General features: G+C 32.3%; 1 protein-coding gene and 1 long non-coding RNA gene across 2 annotated transcripts; both read right to left on the minus strand.

Moving 5' to 3' along the window:
* Window positions 1-2,362: 2,362 nt before the first annotated feature.
* Window positions 2,363-4,322, minus strand: LOC111706755 (uncharacterized). Its single transcript, XR_002766301.1, has 4 exons — window positions 4,271-4,322; window positions 2,822-2,920; window positions 2,542-2,588; window positions 2,363-2,420 (listed from the first exon to the last, which is right to left on the minus strand). It is a non-coding gene; the product is annotated as an uncharacterized LOC111706755 (long non-coding RNA).
* A 5,609-nt stretch (window positions 4,323-9,931) lies between these two features.
* LOC111706763 (bromodomain-containing protein DDB_G0280777) lies at window positions 9,932-18,061 on the minus strand. The gene is made up of 9 exons (XM_023479698.1): window positions 17,963-18,061; window positions 17,714-17,785; window positions 17,364-17,452; window positions 16,490-16,594; window positions 13,988-14,027; window positions 12,560-12,632; window positions 11,447-11,545; window positions 10,606-11,259; window positions 9,932-10,151 (listed from the first exon to the last, which is right to left on the minus strand). Exons 2-9 carry the CDS (start codon window positions 17,781-17,783, stop codon window positions 10,091-10,093), a joined length of 1,191 nt encoding a protein of 396 aa, XP_023335466.1. The 5' UTR covers window positions 17,784-17,785; window positions 17,963-18,061; the 3' UTR covers window positions 9,932-10,090.
* Window positions 18,062-18,187: the final 126 nt, after the last annotated feature.

An 18,187-nucleotide genomic window follows, 5' to 3' on the forward strand; every position in this document is an offset into this window, starting at 1 on the left:
TGGCCCCCTGCCGTCACAGAAACCCGACACCCATCCGGTTTGAGGAGAGACGGATTCAGGGTCTTTTCGGTCTAAAAACGACTCTCTTATTAGTACTAAAATAGAGTCGGGCCGGCGCCCGTTTTTGGGGTCGTGCGGGTCGTTTTCAGACTCTAAAACAGCGTCGCTTGTTCTATGCGGGAATCAATTCAAAATTGTAAACTGAAACAGCCTTCTGATTGGCATCGTTTTGAGGTCAGTTTTAAGTTTTTCCTGGCCCCGCAGGTCATGAAGAATCTGTGATGTCCATCACACAGCAAAATATAAGTTCAAATAAGTTTGCTTTCATTATTTTTTTCTGAACAATGCTATAAATCTTTGGTAAGTGTTAAATTAAAAAAAAATAATAAAATAAAAGCAAATGTATCCAGCATACCATTTTTAAAACGTTTAATCATCTGAGATTCTTGTGGAACCAATAAAAGTAAAAACAATCCTTGAATGTGTAAAAAACAAACCTCAAAACAGGGCCCATCAGTATAGTCAGACAAATATTATTTCCTAATTTTTCTTTAAAATGAAGCTAAACTAGCATTAAACAAAGTTTTCTTGAAAAAGTATTATAAAATATTTGATAGGATGGGATGAACCTGATTTTGCAGAAGTTTAATACTATTCTCATTCTGAAAAGATATTTCAGCTTGTTCTTTCTTCAGTTTGTTTAGCTCAGTTATAGTAGTATCAAGCATGTGCTTTAGAGAACCTAATAATAGCTTTAAATGTTAAGTTTTGTAAAGTATTTTTACTTTTAAACCTCTTGCTCATCTACTAAAAAATATCTATTTATGCAACTGTCTTGTGTTATCATGTGGGATAATATGTTTTTTGGCCGTGATTAAAAATCTTGAATTGAAACCTTAACCAAACAAAAAAGTAAAAATCATGAAAACATGATTTCCCAAAGATACAAATTCTCTCAACATTGAATAAAACCCATAATATCTTGATTTTTTAAAATCGCATATTGTCATAATTGTAATATTTTCAATTGGGTGAACAAGTGTGTTTCATATTAATTTACATCTATGTTTTCCATGTAGCAAACATTTTTGACAAACAAGTGTTTTTTCTTCTCAATTTTAAAAAACTTTTTTGTAAAAAGAACAATACATTTTAAAAATTTTGACAGGCGGCCAATTTTTGCACAAAAGTAAATTTTCAGAAATAGACTAGAAAGCAGCAGAGTTTATACCTATCTGTATCCGATTGTATTCTTTCAACTCCAGGAAATCGTTTTTCATGTCCCCAATTGTTTGCTTCTGCTCCTGGCTAAACTTCAAAAATATTTCTTTTAAATTTAAGAACTGCGTTTTAACTTCTTCATTCTGCTGCTGCTCGTTCTTCAACAAACTAATATTTATTCACAATTATTTTTCGAAACAATCAATATTCACAAATTCGATTTTTATGGGACAGCAGTAAATTTCTGAATAATCTGAAATGAAGAGATTGCATGTTCTTTCATTTAACCATTTAAAGACTGGAATGGTCTGAATCTATATTTAGACTGCATCCATATTAAATGTCATAGTGAAGGTATGCAATTCTTTAGGGCCAATATAAAAAATTATAGCACTAATTTTAATTTCTTGGCCGGGTGCTAGAGAGGATAAAAAAATTTGAAAAAGTAAGGTCTTAAAAATGTTAACCCTACAATGAAAAATCTCGCAAATTCAGCGATATTTCTTTGACCAACGCTTGTACATACATTCTGCAAGGATTTTACACTAACAACATGGTAAAAAGCTTTAAAAAGGTGGTGCTTCATCGAACAGGGGTATTTTCTTCCACTACTTACTTTCCTAGACTGTATATGTTTTAAATCGGCAGGTTTTGGACAGATATATTAAGAAGCAAAGAACCTTAACATTTTTAAAATTCACAAACAAGAAAATGGGTGTAAAATTCAACAAACATTAAACAAAAAAGACTTTCCTTAGTAATCTATAATAAAAGACCTCTGAAATTTACAGTCCTCATTACTACATAGCTGTAAACCATATTCTACATAGACAGGATTTCGTTGTACAAATAATAAAAATAACAAAATAAGTACATGCCAAAGAGGCAACAGGGTGTTATGAAAATACTAGTTATCTGTTTGGGTTAAGCTTGTGTAATCTGCGACAGCGCTTCTTTCAATCATACTTATGATCAAAATTCTATCTGGCATAAATTGTGAATTCATTTTTAAAATTTTCATTAGCGATACATTTTTTTGGTCGGTTTGGCCAATTTTGGAAGAAGCATTCAATTTTAAGAATCAAATTAAGAAAGATTATGTAACTATTTTTTTAATAACATTTTGTAATCGTAAATTTTCCTTAAATGATATCCGCCTTCCTCTTTCAAAGTTTTTAAATCGTTTATTACAACAGTTCCTATTAAGTAGAAGTATTAAAATTTCATTAACTATAAATTAATAAAAAAGATACACATTCAATAAAAAAGATTCATAAGGATGATATTCTAAGTTATATATTTTTAACGCTCATTTTGTACCTAAATGTTTAAGCTCCATCTTCTGTTGACTACCAGATTTTTTCAAGCTAAGATGAAACAAATTATTGTGTATTAATTTCAAACCCGTAAATAAAAAGCTTGACTAGTAAAATTATCAAGATTATACACTTTTCAAGACGTTGTATACGCTGTCTCAACATTTATCTTAACAGATTAAGGTTTCAAGGGTAAATTGGGCGTTGCCATCTTTGCATGAAGGGTCACTTGAAATTACGATTACAGTCCCTTTAAAGAATGATTGAAATGAATGAAAAACTACCTATTTAGATCAAACTGGAATCCAGCTAGTTCGGTTTTCTGTCGTTTAGAGAACGCCATTTGTATACTACATTTCTCCCGAATATTTTCCATCTCGCGTCTAAAAATGGAGTATCATGTATTATTAAACAAATATTTGATATTTACATAAAATAAACGTCAAAGGAATTGAGTCTTTGTAACAAAATCAAATATTTAAACCCCAATATCTTTAGAACCCGATGTTGTAAACCTTTGATATTTCAAACTCTGATTATTTGATTTAACAGAATTCATAGTTTGAAATATCTAAGGTCTGTCACATTTCGTTCCAAAGATATAGTGATTAGAAAATCAGAGTTTGTGGCAAAGATTCAATTCCTTTATAAATGGCTTGTCGAAATCGAGAAATTGCCCATGAAAAATTTCATCAACGCATAAATAGAAAATTTCGTGAAATTTTGAGTTTTACGAATACGAAGAATAATGGCGACTTGAAAGCATATACATATATATAATAATAATAAAAATAAAACCCATCAAACACAACAATCTATCCAACCAATCTAAATATAAAATTTGGTGATTTGTCTTAAGAGTTGAGACGATAGTTTTTTAATGACCATCCTAACTATTTTGCAAAAAAATAAGTCTACATAAATAAAAATAAAAAATAAATCTATGAATTCTTACTTTTTGTAAGTATTTTCAATGTATAATGGTAACTCTACGTTATTTTACGTCTACTACAGATGAAGTTTCATTATACATTCAACACTAAATTCATAGATTAATTAAACTAACAGATAGGACACTAGACGTTGTCTTTTCAAGATTCCGTTAACTTACATTCACAATAACCCTGAGGCAGCAACCCAAAGCAAACTTAACTTTTTTGGGCGGCTGCCTCAGTGTTATTGTGAGCGTAAGTCAACAGAATCTTGAAAAGACGACATTTAGTGTCCTTTCTGTTATTTAATTAATCTATGACTAAATTGATCTAACAGTAAAATAATGTAAACTATTTTTAACACTGTTATTTTGGTTCGCAGTGCTATATATTTTTTGGACAGAAATTTTCTCTTTATCGAGAAGGTTCAAGCCTAAATTTAGATTTAATTTTGTCCCAAGCTTTAACGAGGGTCAACATATAGTCTATAAAGGCGAGAACCTTCTAGATAAAGAGAACATGTATAGCATGCCTTGCCAAAATAATAGTGTTATAGGTAATTTTATAAAACGTTTGCGTACTTATGTTATTTTAATGGCTATTTCTAGATAAAATAAGCTTGGGAACAAACATTTTTTGAGAAAATCCGGGAACCAATCAAAACTTTATAGCTATAATGTACAGTTAATTTAACTACGTTCATTCTAAAATTCACAATATAGTGAGGAAGAATGAAAAAGTACGCAATAGCTTCATGAACATTGACCATGAATTTTGCTTAAATCTTTGAAAAATTCTTACTTCACAGTCATCACTTCGTCGTCGATATTTGGTCGGATTGATTGTCTTTGAATCTCCTAAACTCATGCAAATCATAAAATCAAGAGCACCACTGTTTAATGATTTTTTATTGGCGGACAAAAAATTAGATACTTTTGAAAAGCTAGGTAAGTCAGTGCGCTCTTTTGGGTTATTATTATAGATTTCCTGAATTTGTGATTCCTGACTTTCAAGATGGTGCTGCATTTCCTAAAATTTATATTTTTTTAAATTAACCATTTATTATTCAAATGCTTAATATTGGTTGGGTAAGTTACAGACAAAGTTTTTATTCTTAACAGAGAAAAATAAAATATTATATATTACGGAGGGTGTTCCATTAAACTATTAAATTGTCGTCTTTAAAAAGATCATAATGTCGTTTCTTTAAAATATGGTTCTTTGCAGTTGCACATCCTAAGTTTAAATGGGATGCACATTTTTCGTTGTGTTTATTATACAATAATCTTAATTTCTTAAAATTTATATTTTAATGCATTAGGAAAATACATTTGAATTGTAAGTAAATTAAAAGATTTTATATTTTCGTATCGTACCTTAATCTCTTTCCTAAGTTCCATAATGAGTTTCTCAGGTGGAGCTCCACGGCTCAGTGGAGGCAGAGGACCTACGTGAAAACTATTATAATAAATATTGTCGTCTTCGTTATCATTTTCAGAAGAGAGTCGAAAATGATTTGTAAATTGCAACGACCACATCTCTGAAAATGTGCTATGGAAGGAAAAATTTGGTAGAATTACTTTTTAAGGAAAGAACTTAGATAATAATCATTTTTCTATTTGACTCTACACAGGCCTGGGGGGGTGCGTTCGGCGCCCCCCTATAGTTTTTTGCCCTTTCACTCTCATTTTTGACACTATCACCGTGAAATTTAAGACTTTTTATAAATATAAATTTGCAGGATTGGGTACAGGGCAATGAAAAGTATGGTCTTTGTAAAAAAAATCTAAAATAGCCTACCATATTTTTATGACTAAAGCTACAAATCTAAAAACTATAATTTTGAAAAGCCCTTGAAAAATAGATGTAGAAACATGGGTCACACTTTGATATTTGTTTTAAACAAAAAATATTTTTACATTTTTTACCTTTTTTTTGGCATTTTTTCCAACCCTCCCTAGCGCCCAAACTATAAAGTTTATCGATCTATTTTTTTCAATGAGCTGGCCTTGAAAAATTGGGCTGCGAACATACATTTCAACCGTATACATATTCTCTAAGGCCTTTTTCTAGGGGTGGGGGGTGGGACGCCCCCAGTCTATACAAAGATTCAGACCCCCCAGCCTTTATAGGGTTAACAGAAATCAGAATAATTGAATTCTGATTGTACTTATTCTTATTTATAAATAAATGATTAATTTCAATGGACCAGCCTGAAAAATGAAAATGTTGTTTTGCAAGCATTTCAAGTTTAGATTTGTTATGTCTTTTTTAACATTTTAACATTATCTGAATAAAGTTTGTAACCTGGATTTGATTCTACATCATTAGATCTGAGAAGGAGCAGAGCTGATCTCTCTTTAAACATTGTCTCCATTTCTCTAGGAAAAAAAGGAGAACGAAAAAATTCAATTTTGCCACAATTCCAACCCAGAAAACAGAAGTGGATGATACAACGGTATGTCAACTAGTTGTTCTAAACTCCACTTCACAACTCCACTTAAACTCAACTTTAACTCCACTTTTGAATTCCAGTCACCAACTGGGTGAAATCTGGGTGCATAAACTCGACTTAAACTCGACTTTTTGAATCCCAGTTTTCACCGAGTTAGGGTAAAAACTGGGAGTTCAAATATCCACTTTAAAACTTCACTTTAACTTGACTTAAACTCCACTTTTGAAATCCACTTGTCAACTGGGTGAAATCTGGGTGAATAAACTCGACTTAAACTCGACTTTTTGAATTCAATATATTCCCAGTCATCAACTGGGTGAAATCTGGGTGCATAAGCTCCACTTAAACTCAACTTTTTGAATCCCAGTTTTCACTGAGTGTGGGTGAAACTGGGAGTTTAAATATCCACTTTAAAACTCCACTTTAACTCAACTTAAACTCCACTTTTGAAATCTACTTGTCAACTGGTTGAAATCTGGGTGAATAAACTCGACTTAAACTTGACTTTTTGAATCCAATATATTCCCAGTTATCAACTGGGTAAAATCTGGGTGCATAAACTTGACTTAAACTCGACGTTTTGAATCCCAGTTTTTACCAAATCAGGGTGAAAACTAGGAGTTCAAATATCCACTTTCAAACTCCACTGTTGAAATCCACTTATCAACTGGGTGAAATCTAGGTGAATAAACTCAACTTAAACTCGACTTTTTGAATCTCAGTTTTTACCAAGTCAGGATGAAAACTAGGAGTTCAAATATCCACTTTAAATATCCACTTTAACTCGACTTAAACTCCACTTTTGAAATTCACTTATCAACTGGGTGAAATCTGGATGAGTAAACTCAACTTAAACTCTACTTTTTGAACAACATATTTTCCCAGTCATCAATTGGATGAAATCCGGGTGCATAAACTCAACTTAAACTCGACTTTTTGATTCCCAGTTTTTACCAATGAGGGTGAAAACTGGGAGTTTAAATATCCACTTTAAAACTCTACTTTAACTTAAACTCCAATGTTGAAATCCACTTATCAACTGGGTGAAGTCTGGGTGCATAAACTCAACTTAAACTCGTTTTTTTTTATCCAATATTTTTCCAGTCATCAACTGGGTGAAATCTGGGTGAATAAACTCAACTTAAACTTGTTTTTTTAATCCCAGTTTTTACCAATCAGGGTGAAAACTGGGAGTTCAAATATCCACTTTAAAACTCCACTTTAACTCAAATTAAACTCTACTGTTGAAATCCACTTATCAACTGGGTGAAATCTGGGTGCATAAACTCGACTCAAACTCGACTTTTTGAATCCAATATTTTCCCAGTCATCAACTGGGTGAAATATGGGTGCATAAACTCGACTTAAACTTGACTTTTTTAATCCCAATTTCTGTGTCAATATATTCAGGAAACCTCAACTGCACAAAAAAACATTTTTAAGTTAGAATTTAATAATATTTGATGATTTTTGGTAAATGTTTCAAAATTTCTATCATTTTGGAGTAAATCGATGTTTTCATTAGATTCAATGTCAGTAAATTCTTAATGTTTTGATAAATAGAAGTTCCACTTAGACAGCCTTGTAACAGGTTTAATGGTAAGTTAATACAGTATATCATATATTAAATATGTGATTGTTAAATATGTATGCTGTATGTATGTTTGAGTGTTAATTTAGACTCTTACAGATGGAGGAATGATGATGGGGTGAAGAAGAATACTGGATTGGATTGGTGATATCTGGATGATATGTGGGTTATATCATCTGGATGATATATGGATGATATGTGGCTGATATCTGGATGATATGTGGGTGATATCATCTGGATGATATGTGGGTGATATCATCTAGATATCACCTAGATATTATCCAGATATCACCCACATATCATCCACATATTATCCAGACATCATCCACATATCATCCACATTTCATCCAGATATTATCCAGATATCGCCCACATATCATCCACATATCATCCACATATTGGCCAGATATCATCCACATATCATCCACATATCATCCACATATCATCCACATTTCATCCAGATATCATCCAGATATCACCCACATATTATCCAGATATCATCCACATTTCATCCAGATATCATCCAGATATCACCCACATATTATCCACATATCATCCACATTTCATCCAGATATCATCCATATATCACCCACATATCATCCACATATCATCCACATATCATCCACATTTCATCCAGATATTATCCAGATATCACCCACATATCATCCAGATATCAGCCACATATCATCCAGATATCATTTATATATCATCCAGATATCACCCATATATCATCCACATATCATCCAGATATCACCCATATATCACTCACATATCATCCAGATATCATCTACATATCATCCACATTTCATCCACATTTCATCCAGATATTATCCAGATCGTGATCAATCTAAACAAACCCTTGGCCCATCTCAATGAACCAATGCCACCTCTAAATATCAAGAACCCAGTTTTCGGATATTGTTAAAACAAGACATTCTCTATTTGCCCCCTGAAAGCACATGAAAAAGTATAAGGGAATTATTGTCCATGTTTCGCAGCAATAAATGGTTTGAATACACACTTTTGAAAAATATTCCACGGGCATTCTAAACCATGTGAAATCCCTTTCTCACTTGAAGATATTGAATATGTAAAAAATTGCAATGTGTAATAAATTCATGATTGTTTTATTGTAATTTTGATCTAATTTTCAAGCTTTAATTAATATGAATAAACATTTAAATCTCAACAAGATATACAGTACACTGATTATGCATTAAACTAATTTGCAGTATAGTAATATTCACGAATTTATAGTAAACTAACCAATGAAAGTATAGTTTTAAGGTTAGAGAGAGATATAATTATAAAAACTGATTTTACTACTTTAAATGGTGTCAGTCAATAATAATCGTTATCATCAATTTAAAAAATTGGTATGTCTAAACTCTCTCTTTCTTTATATATATATCTATCTTTATATACTTTGCTTGTCTGTCTGTTTGTTTGATTCCAATTTAACGTCAAAGCGACTGAACCGAGTATATGTATATTTGTCCATGTGAACAGATTTCTATCTGAATATATATAATATTATTTTTACAGTTAATAGATTTAAAGATTTGAATTTGGTAATAATAGCTATATTTTATGTTTCTTGACTTCCAATATAAATGTACATTGTCTTAACCATCAAAGAAAACTAAAGTTTTTGCCGGGAGCAAACTGAATTCGGTTTTATCAATAAATTCCCTTTAACTTATCTCCCCTACCCCCCCCCCCTCACCTTCATTTCCCCTCTTTTCCCCCGAACTTATCTTCTTCCCTGTATTATTTAGTTGTTTTTTAAGAAATATCCCCATGCCCCCTCTCTTAGGATAGCATTCATGCACAAATACAGTGAACCAAAATATTTAATCAAATGTTTTTTAAAGGAATTATGATGAAAAATATTTTTTCCTCTTTCTAAAACCACAATGATTTTTAAGGATTAGATAATGATTACCTTTCAAATGCAGTTGTGAAAGTTGTGAATATAAAATATGTTCTTTTGAATTTCTTTTTTGAAATCTCTTCAGTCTTCAAACGTATTAATCTCCCTAGTACATGGTATACTGACTATTGGCTGTATGTATACTGTACGCAACTCACTCTTGCTGCTTAAAAGTCAGACTTATACTTCAAATGAATCAGAGTTTTTAGTGCACAATGTTTCTATTACGATCATCTCAAAAACCTTAAAAAGCATTAAAAGTTACTCAGAAAACTCAGAAGATTTGTCCTTTAAATGGGATTGGGTTTGGAAGCATTAAAAAATATCGTTTTTGAAAAAATAAAGCAAAAATAAAAAACTCAATTCCTTTATTTTCATTGCAGTATTAAGTAGATTATATGTCAAAGATTTAGGCGCAAAAAAAGTGTGACATTCATTACGTAAGTCTTAAAAAACACAGTTTCAAAATAAAATTGTCTTTAATTAGTAGTTTAGTAGTTTATTTTTAGATTCTATTTAACTAATATATTACAGCTTCTATATACAGTACACAGTATATCTGCAATCAAGCAGTATAGGTTTATTAGATTAAATTAAATACCAGGAATTTCACTAAAATGACATTAATGAAATTGTTGCAATTTATCCTTGCAAATTAATTGATGGAAATTCTCCAAAGAAGTCTCCTTGAAGCTCAGTAGGCCTAAAAATTAGAATTAAGATAATAATTTGAATTAAAACTCTAAATTTTTTATCCTTTTATCTTTGCAACCTGGTGTCGAAGACCTTTGATATCATACAGTAAATATACTTTGCTTGTCTGTCGTATCAAATAAACGTCAAAATGGCTAAACCGATCGGGCCAACAAATTTTGTAGCAACTAATATGACCGCAGGTAAGGGTTGTGGACTGTTAAAAGTGAAACTAATTTCCTGACAAAAATGTTTATTTTTAAAGTTGAAAGAATCTATAAAAGTTTACAGAGATTTCAAAATGTCTCTCTATTTTTGGTTCAATTATTGAACTAAGCCCAAACAAGAGACTGGACTGGAACGCTAGGTCGGATTGAAAATAAAGGAACTGTAAGTGTAAACATGTTATGGAGATACGAGTACAAGTGACAAAATTAATTTCATTAATTCTTGAAATTGTTCACCTTTCTATTAACCTAGCTTGAGACTCAGTTACTAATTGAGCGACCTCCTGACCAGAAAATGAGTTTCCAAGGTCAACCTCCTCAAATATACCAAAACTGGATCGTTGTTGTTGTTGTTGTCTAACAGCTGGAAAGGCTTCCTGTGGCTGTTGCTGAAGGACAAGTGGTTGTTGCTGTTGTGGTTGGATCTCTGGCAGGAAAGAATCAATGGGAAGAGATGGACGGGGTTGTTGCTGGGGAACTTGTTGTTGTTGTTGTTGTTGTCTGTTTCCAGAATTAATTCTGTTTTTGATTTCATTAAACAGTGACCCTTGATTGCTTTGACCAGTTTGTTGTTGGAAAGAATTAAAGGATGGTTGTTGTTGCTGGATTTGCTGCTGTTGAGAGATTTGTAGTTGCTGTTGAGGTTGTTGCGGAGGGAATTGTTGCTTTTGCTGGAATGGAAATCTGGAAAGAAACATTTGCTGTTTGCTGTTGAACTGAGGGGCAGAAGCCGGCCGTTGTTGGATTCTGCCGTCGTTGCCGACAAAAAACGAGTTAGTGGGGTCAACCTGCTTTAGCTTTGGGTCAGCTTGGAGTACGCCAAACTTGGTACTTCCGGCAAATGATGGGATCTCTTTCCGGCCAGTAGATATGGAACTTATTTTAGGAATTCTGAACACAAATATTATTTTAATAATTAAAGTAAACAAAAACAAAAAAATTTTTATTTTCGTTATAATTTGTAAAATTAATGATTATTGTTACTAAGCCAAAACTTCAATGGGCGACACCGGTCACTTCATCTAGTTATAAATATTTTCATAAAAAAAAACAATACTATTTGTTATTATGAGCCCACCTGTTATTAGGAATGTTGTTTGTTAGGATTTCCTCTGCAGTTCTATTCCTAATTCCTCCGTTCGGACCAGGGCAACCATCACAACCATCTCGTGTTTCCCTAATTAGTTTATTAATTAGGCAAGAATTGTCAACTATATTTTAGTTAATATAAGGCTCTTATCCACGTTTTAAAGTGACTGAAGATGTAATTTCTAGTTCCTTGCATTTGTAAATTTGTAAGCGTGCCCTTACAACCAAAAACTGATCAATATCATTTTATTTATTTCACAATTTCTTTCATTTTTTAGAAACAGAAATTTGAAGGTCACAAATAAAAATGATTGAGTTTCCAAGTTAAAAACATGGATATCTATATTAATCTTGATCATACAAAGCTTTTAATGGTACCATTGTGAGTTGGGCATGCCTGCAATGTTAAGAATGTAATTACACATAGATTCAATTTTAACTCATGGCTGCTTTTCAATATTAAAAAGAAGTTTTTTTTTCATTCTTTGGACACAAATTTGGAATGTTATATATGATAAAAATGTGAAATATTAAGTACGTATTATGAAACATGTAAACCACACAAATCTCACGGTGTAAGACTTTGTTACTGTTATGATTAAACCTCTGGAATTACATGTCAATCATTCCTAGAATCTGTAAATATCTTAATTTGTTCATTAATAACCACCCCTCCCCTGTAGAAAAAATACAGTTAAGTACAAAGGAATTAAGCTTTTGTCATAAACTCTGATTTTCTAATCCCTAAATCTTTGCAACCCAATGTCGTAGACTTAAGATTTTTAAACAACAAAATTTTGCTTGATCAAATAATCTGAGTTTGAAATAATAAAGGTTTACACTGTCAGGCTGCAAAGATAAATGGATAAGCAAATTTAAGTTTGTGGCAAAGACTTAATTCCTTAGCCTTTAGATTAAACAAAAAAGACAAGTGATAGGACTTTGCAAACTTTCTTCCTCCTTTCATCATTATTTTGAGAAAATGAATATTGCTTAGTTGCAGTCCCCAATCAAAATTTGAGGCAAATCGGTCAAAGGGTTCATGAGCAAAATGGTTCTGGAATTATTGTGATTAGCTACCTAAACCGTATATATAATTTACCTCAGATCCCCTTCACAAACCGGATATGGTAACCATGTTCCGTCTGTGTTGCACAGTGAATCTATGGCAGGCCCTGAAAAATACATTATAGATATTGAAAGGAAGACAATATTTGGAAGTACAACATTTATGCAACTATTGACTTTTAAATAAAAAAAAAATATAATATAAATGTTTGAAGACACTTAATAATGATGACAACATTGCTTTAGCTTTTCAAGTACGCAATTGTGAAAATACTTTTTTCGCTATAAATTAGCAATATTTTCGCTATAAATTAGCAATATTTTCGCTATAAATTAGCAATATTTTTTAAAATTTTGAATGAATCCAATTATTTGAACTAATTATTTTTTTATCTGACGTTTTTGCACAAAGAAAATTTAATTACAACTTGTCCTCTATTTTTAGATGATAACGGTTTTTATATATTTGTATTCACATTGTATCCGCATTGTATCCACATTGTATCTACATTGTATCCGCATTGTATCCACATTGTATCTACATTGTATCCGCATTGTATCCACATTGTATCTGCATTGTATCCGTATTGTATCCACATTGTATCTACATAGTATCCGCATTGTATCCACATTGTATCCGCATTGTGTCCACATTGTATCCGCATTGTATCCATATTGTATCCGCATTGTATCCACATTGTACCACTCCTCAAGTTGCTACAACCACACCTGAGTATTCTACACCTTAACAAACCAATGCTAAACTTAACCCCCCTCTTGTTACACTTAAAGCTAACATAGTGCATCCTAGCCGTATTGGAATACTTTCAGTCACATTTTAATCATTTAAATTTTAAATCCTTCAAAATACTTTAAGAGACCTTTATATTTCCTATTTATTTCTATTAATATTTAAAATACGAAGCCCAACAAAAAAATACAAATATCAAATAAGAAAACGCTACATTTAATGGTTCAAAATGATTTCCTAAGTTAAGACCAAGACCTCTAGTTTACCGTGAACCCCCCCCCCCCCGGTCCCCTCCTTCTTGTCCTATCTCTGTGACAAGGGGATCTAAATGTATACTCGTGTAATATAAATGTTGATTTTACAGGCGTGGTGCCTGTAAAATCAACATTTTTTAATTCAAAGGATTAATAGCGTTCTTTCACTGTTTAAACCAAGCTGTATTGTTCACTTCAAATAGAAACGTATTGATGACATTTAATTTAAATGCAACCAATTTGATCTAGTGTGTAAAAAAATAAGTTTTTCATTTTGCGAAGAAATATCAGTTTATTTATACAGTGAGTATACAGTGAGAAATATAATATTATGGAGTGAATGACTCCTTTGTTCAATCTTTTAATTAAGATGATAATTTTGTAACGCTTTCTTCCTTTTTTTAACAAAATTCTCAACATGTTAACTAAATCTAACTGTATAGAACGGAATACGCACCTGTTGCACATTTGAAATTACATCTTGAGTTCAGAAAACCCTGATTGGAAAAATATTCATTTTTAACAAGTAAACACTTCTGAATTGTTAGTCATACCTATATTCTTATAACCAGAGGCGCAACTAGGGGGGGGGCGGCCGGGCGCGCGCCCTCCCCTAGCACCTGAGAAGGGGGGGGCGCGCCCCCCCCTGCAGAATGAAAAGAAAGAAAGAATGGCGAAAATCAGTATCACAGGAATAAGAAAACCAATAGAGTTATTGTAGAAATTTTATTATACTATGGTTAGTTTTAAAAAGAATATTTTTATCTTTCTCAATTCTCAAGGCTAAAGGCCATTGTAAACATTTAATGTAAAAAAAAGTTCTGAACTGTATTTTATTTGTGTTGAGTTTATAGAGTACTCGTAGATATCAAACTTTGAATTCTTATGGTAAAATATTCCAAGTTTGAAATATTAAATGTTTACACCACTCGGTGCAAAGATTTAGGGATTAGAATATTTGAGTTTGTGGCAAAAAATCAGTTCCAAATCTAGAGAAAATTCTGAACCTGGCAAATTTCTAACTGATTATCATATTTGATAACTAAAAAGATTTATCTTCTTTGACAGAAGTTCTGTAAAATCGAAAATGAATTTAGATTATGAATGTTGGTTAAATCAATCATTAATTCAATAACTTCAAGAGAAAAGGTAACATCCTCTGTCCTTTTTCATTGTAGATGATTGAACTTATTATTTACCTATGTATTTTTATGTTTTTTTTTTTCAGAAACTATAAATGATTATTTCTTGCAATTTATTCTGTAATTAAACCAGGTACTTAAAAAATACTCTTTTGCGATTCGCACACATATTCAATGAATTGACTCATATCATTCATTTTACAGCTGTTGGAAGTATAAATTTTGTAAAAACACGAGAACAAAAAATCGATTTGAATTGAACACAGCCAAATCTGCATGCAACAACTTAAAATTTCCTTTTTTTCGACTTTAAACCCTTAAAAAGCACTTTTGTTTTTGAAAAATTTTCGAAAAAAATTAGATTTTTTTATGGCCTATAACACCCCCCGGCCACCCACGAGTGTCCCCAAAAAATTTCAGCCATCCGTTTGGCCGGTTACAGGGAACATATATATATATATACGAATGTCTTGTCTCATTATAAAGATTAGGATCAAACTAACGTAAATTTACGTATTGTTATTCTTACCCCACTGCAATATTTTTTCAATTTTGTATGTTTAGGTTTAAGAGAATTTCATTCATTACATGATTTGGATTGGGTTAAAAATTTGATTTGAACTCTTGTGATGTTATACAATAATGTGACGCAAGCGTAACAAATGTATAGATGACGCAACCTTACAGACATTTACAAAGGTTGATACACGAAGGCAAGGTTGCAGGCGGGAGGTATCTAATAATAGATAAGGGCGTGGTTAAAGGGACTCTGCACTAATAATAGACAAATATCGGGAAAGCTAAACTTTTTTAATACTTTTAAAACGAATTAATAAATTGTAAATGAAATTAAATGAATGTTTTTAAAAATTTTATTTCTTTAAACAAGTTTTAATTCAATGTTTTTACATCAATTCAAACCCGTGTTTTCTTTTTAAATTGATTGAATGACTTGATTCATAATAGGCAAAATGGACGAGGGCGTAGTCATTGGCTTCCACCCCCCTTGATCTCCCTCCCGGCCCAACCTACATAGAAACTAATATGCAGTGAACATAAATTAAAAAAACATTTTAAGTCGGTCAAAAACCGGTCAACTTGACTCCAAATGATAGACAAATGTTTAAAAAGTACTGCTGTTAAACGTACATAATGGCCACATGAAATTACGCCTACACAACGCACCTCTGCTCCTTTAGTAAAAGTAAATTCAACTTGTATGAAGTATTAAGTCTGACCGCGTCAACCTTGTTGCACGGGCTAGTCCTGTCAATAGAGCTAGGTACAGTAAAAAATGGGACCGGAAAGGTTGACCCGGCGCGGAAATTCAAATGTACTACGGCTGCCCGTGCACCGTCTCTTTTAATGGGTCTAAGAGTCCTTGGTAAGGGAGACGCATTGTCTTGCGGGGGCGGGGTTATGAATTAACATTGCTATGATGGATGCATGCCAAAAATGAGGTAGTTTTTAAAATTGCTAATAACATTTGATCCATTACAAATCAACCACTCTCAAACTCTATAACTAGCCAACTAATCGGGTAACATTTAAGTGGCACTTTAAAACTTGTTAATTTTTGATAATAAAACAAATTTATCATTCATCAACCACAGATTACAAAGAAAGGTCAAGCAGGGAAGTTTGAAAAGAAACTGCCATCATTGCAGAGTACTATCCGAGACCGCCCCCCCCCCCTTGATTTTTAATGGAGCCCCATAAAAAAGTTAAGATTTCTTTGATTTCCAGTGAAATGAGTTTGGTCTGTGTTAAAATTTCGATGAAAATCTGAGGCTTCATTGATCAAAATGAAAATATCCCTGAGAGCAGTATCCAGGTATACCCGGACATATCCCGGTTATCTGTTCTTCAACTCCAGGTTCGTGTTCAATACAACGAGGGATATCTGTCCAGGTTCCATCCTCCTGGAACAAAAAATATAAGTCTCCACAGACGGGGATAATTTATCCGATGTACCGTCCCGTTTAGACGTCTATAGCCTAGCTGTATTACTGTAAACTGTAAACTCCTGTTTACTTCAGGCAGCTAGCTAGAGAAAATATAAGTCTCCACAGACGGGGATAATTTATCCGATGTACCGTCCCGTTTTGCCGTCTATAGCCTAGCTGTATTACTGTAAACTGTAAACTCTTGTTTACTTCAGGCAGCTAGCTAGAGAAAATTGTACAATTATTGCATACACTTTAGAAAAATGTACACAAACTGAACCATCCGACTTTAGAGAGATTATTGTCGTATACCACAGTGGACATTGCTCTAGTAGCCAAGGGGTCGGTCTAGTATTTCAAATGAACAGGAAATTACATTGGTAAAACGATTTCATATTTAAGGATAAAACTGAAAAGACGACATCTAAAATATATAAGACAGAAAAGAACATGATCTTTCATGTACAGGATTACCCTCGAAGAATGAGACAGTAAAGACTTCCTGAAACTCCTTAAGTGTTACGATTCCAAAGTTAAAGATACAGATAAAAATAAAGATAAAGATAAAGTTAAAGATAAAGATAAAGATAAAGATAAAGATAAAAATAAAGAATAAAGATAAAGATAAAGATAAAGATAAAGATAAAGATAAAGATAAAGATAAAAATGAAAATAAAGATAAAGATAAAGATAAAGATAAAGATAAAAGATAAAGATAAATAGTGAATTAAAAGTAAATGCTCACCTGACACAATGGAACATTGTTTCTTCCGAAGCTACAAACTACATTGCACGTTTGTCCAACGAAAGACTCTGAGCAATAGCCAGGGAACCCTATGAGATGAATAATTTGATAGATTGTATAGACGGATAAATATATATAGATAAATAGGTAAGTCATTAAGACACATAGACATCTAGGAACAGAGACATACAGATAAATATATAGAAAGATAAACAGAAACAGATAGACACAGATTCACAGATAGTTACAAAGACAGATATGTAAGATGAATATTTAAACATAAATACACCTAAACATATACACTTACATTGAGATATACAGACAAACACATTGACATATATTTGTTCTACCTGGACATGTTTTGAGTGCATAAGAAGACGATAAAACCGCGGCTCCGATTATTAGTAAAAAGTGCGCCATGTCTGGACCAAACAATAATGTTAAAAGTACAACAAATTTACTTTATTTATCAATTTTATATTATTTTTTTCAGTTTAAATCTTAACGATTATAAGAATTTCTAAAATTGAGGAAAGAAAAAATACTTTTTGTTTGTTTCTCTTTACATATTTTTGGTTTTTAATTGAACATTATGTTTCCTGAACAAGCTCGCACTGTAATGTTCGCGTGATGATGAACAGATCTTCACTGCGCGTTAGGATTAGGCGCAAACGCGCCTAGTATCACACACTTAAACTGCTCCGAGGGAGGGATGTTTATAATGTCATGAGCCAACTTATAGTTGAGCTCGGAGCCTTGCAACCTGCACCGTAAAAAGTCTCAAAGAAGACTTTTTAATATTTATTAGGACAAAGTATAAATAC

Source organism: Eurytemora carolleeae, unplaced genomic scaffold, assembly GCF_000591075.1.
Source record: "Eurytemora carolleeae unplaced genomic scaffold, Eaff_2.0 scaffold655, whole genome shotgun sequence".
Classification (NCBI taxonomy): domain Eukaryota; kingdom Metazoa; phylum Arthropoda; class Copepoda; order Calanoida; family Temoridae; genus Eurytemora; species Eurytemora carolleeae.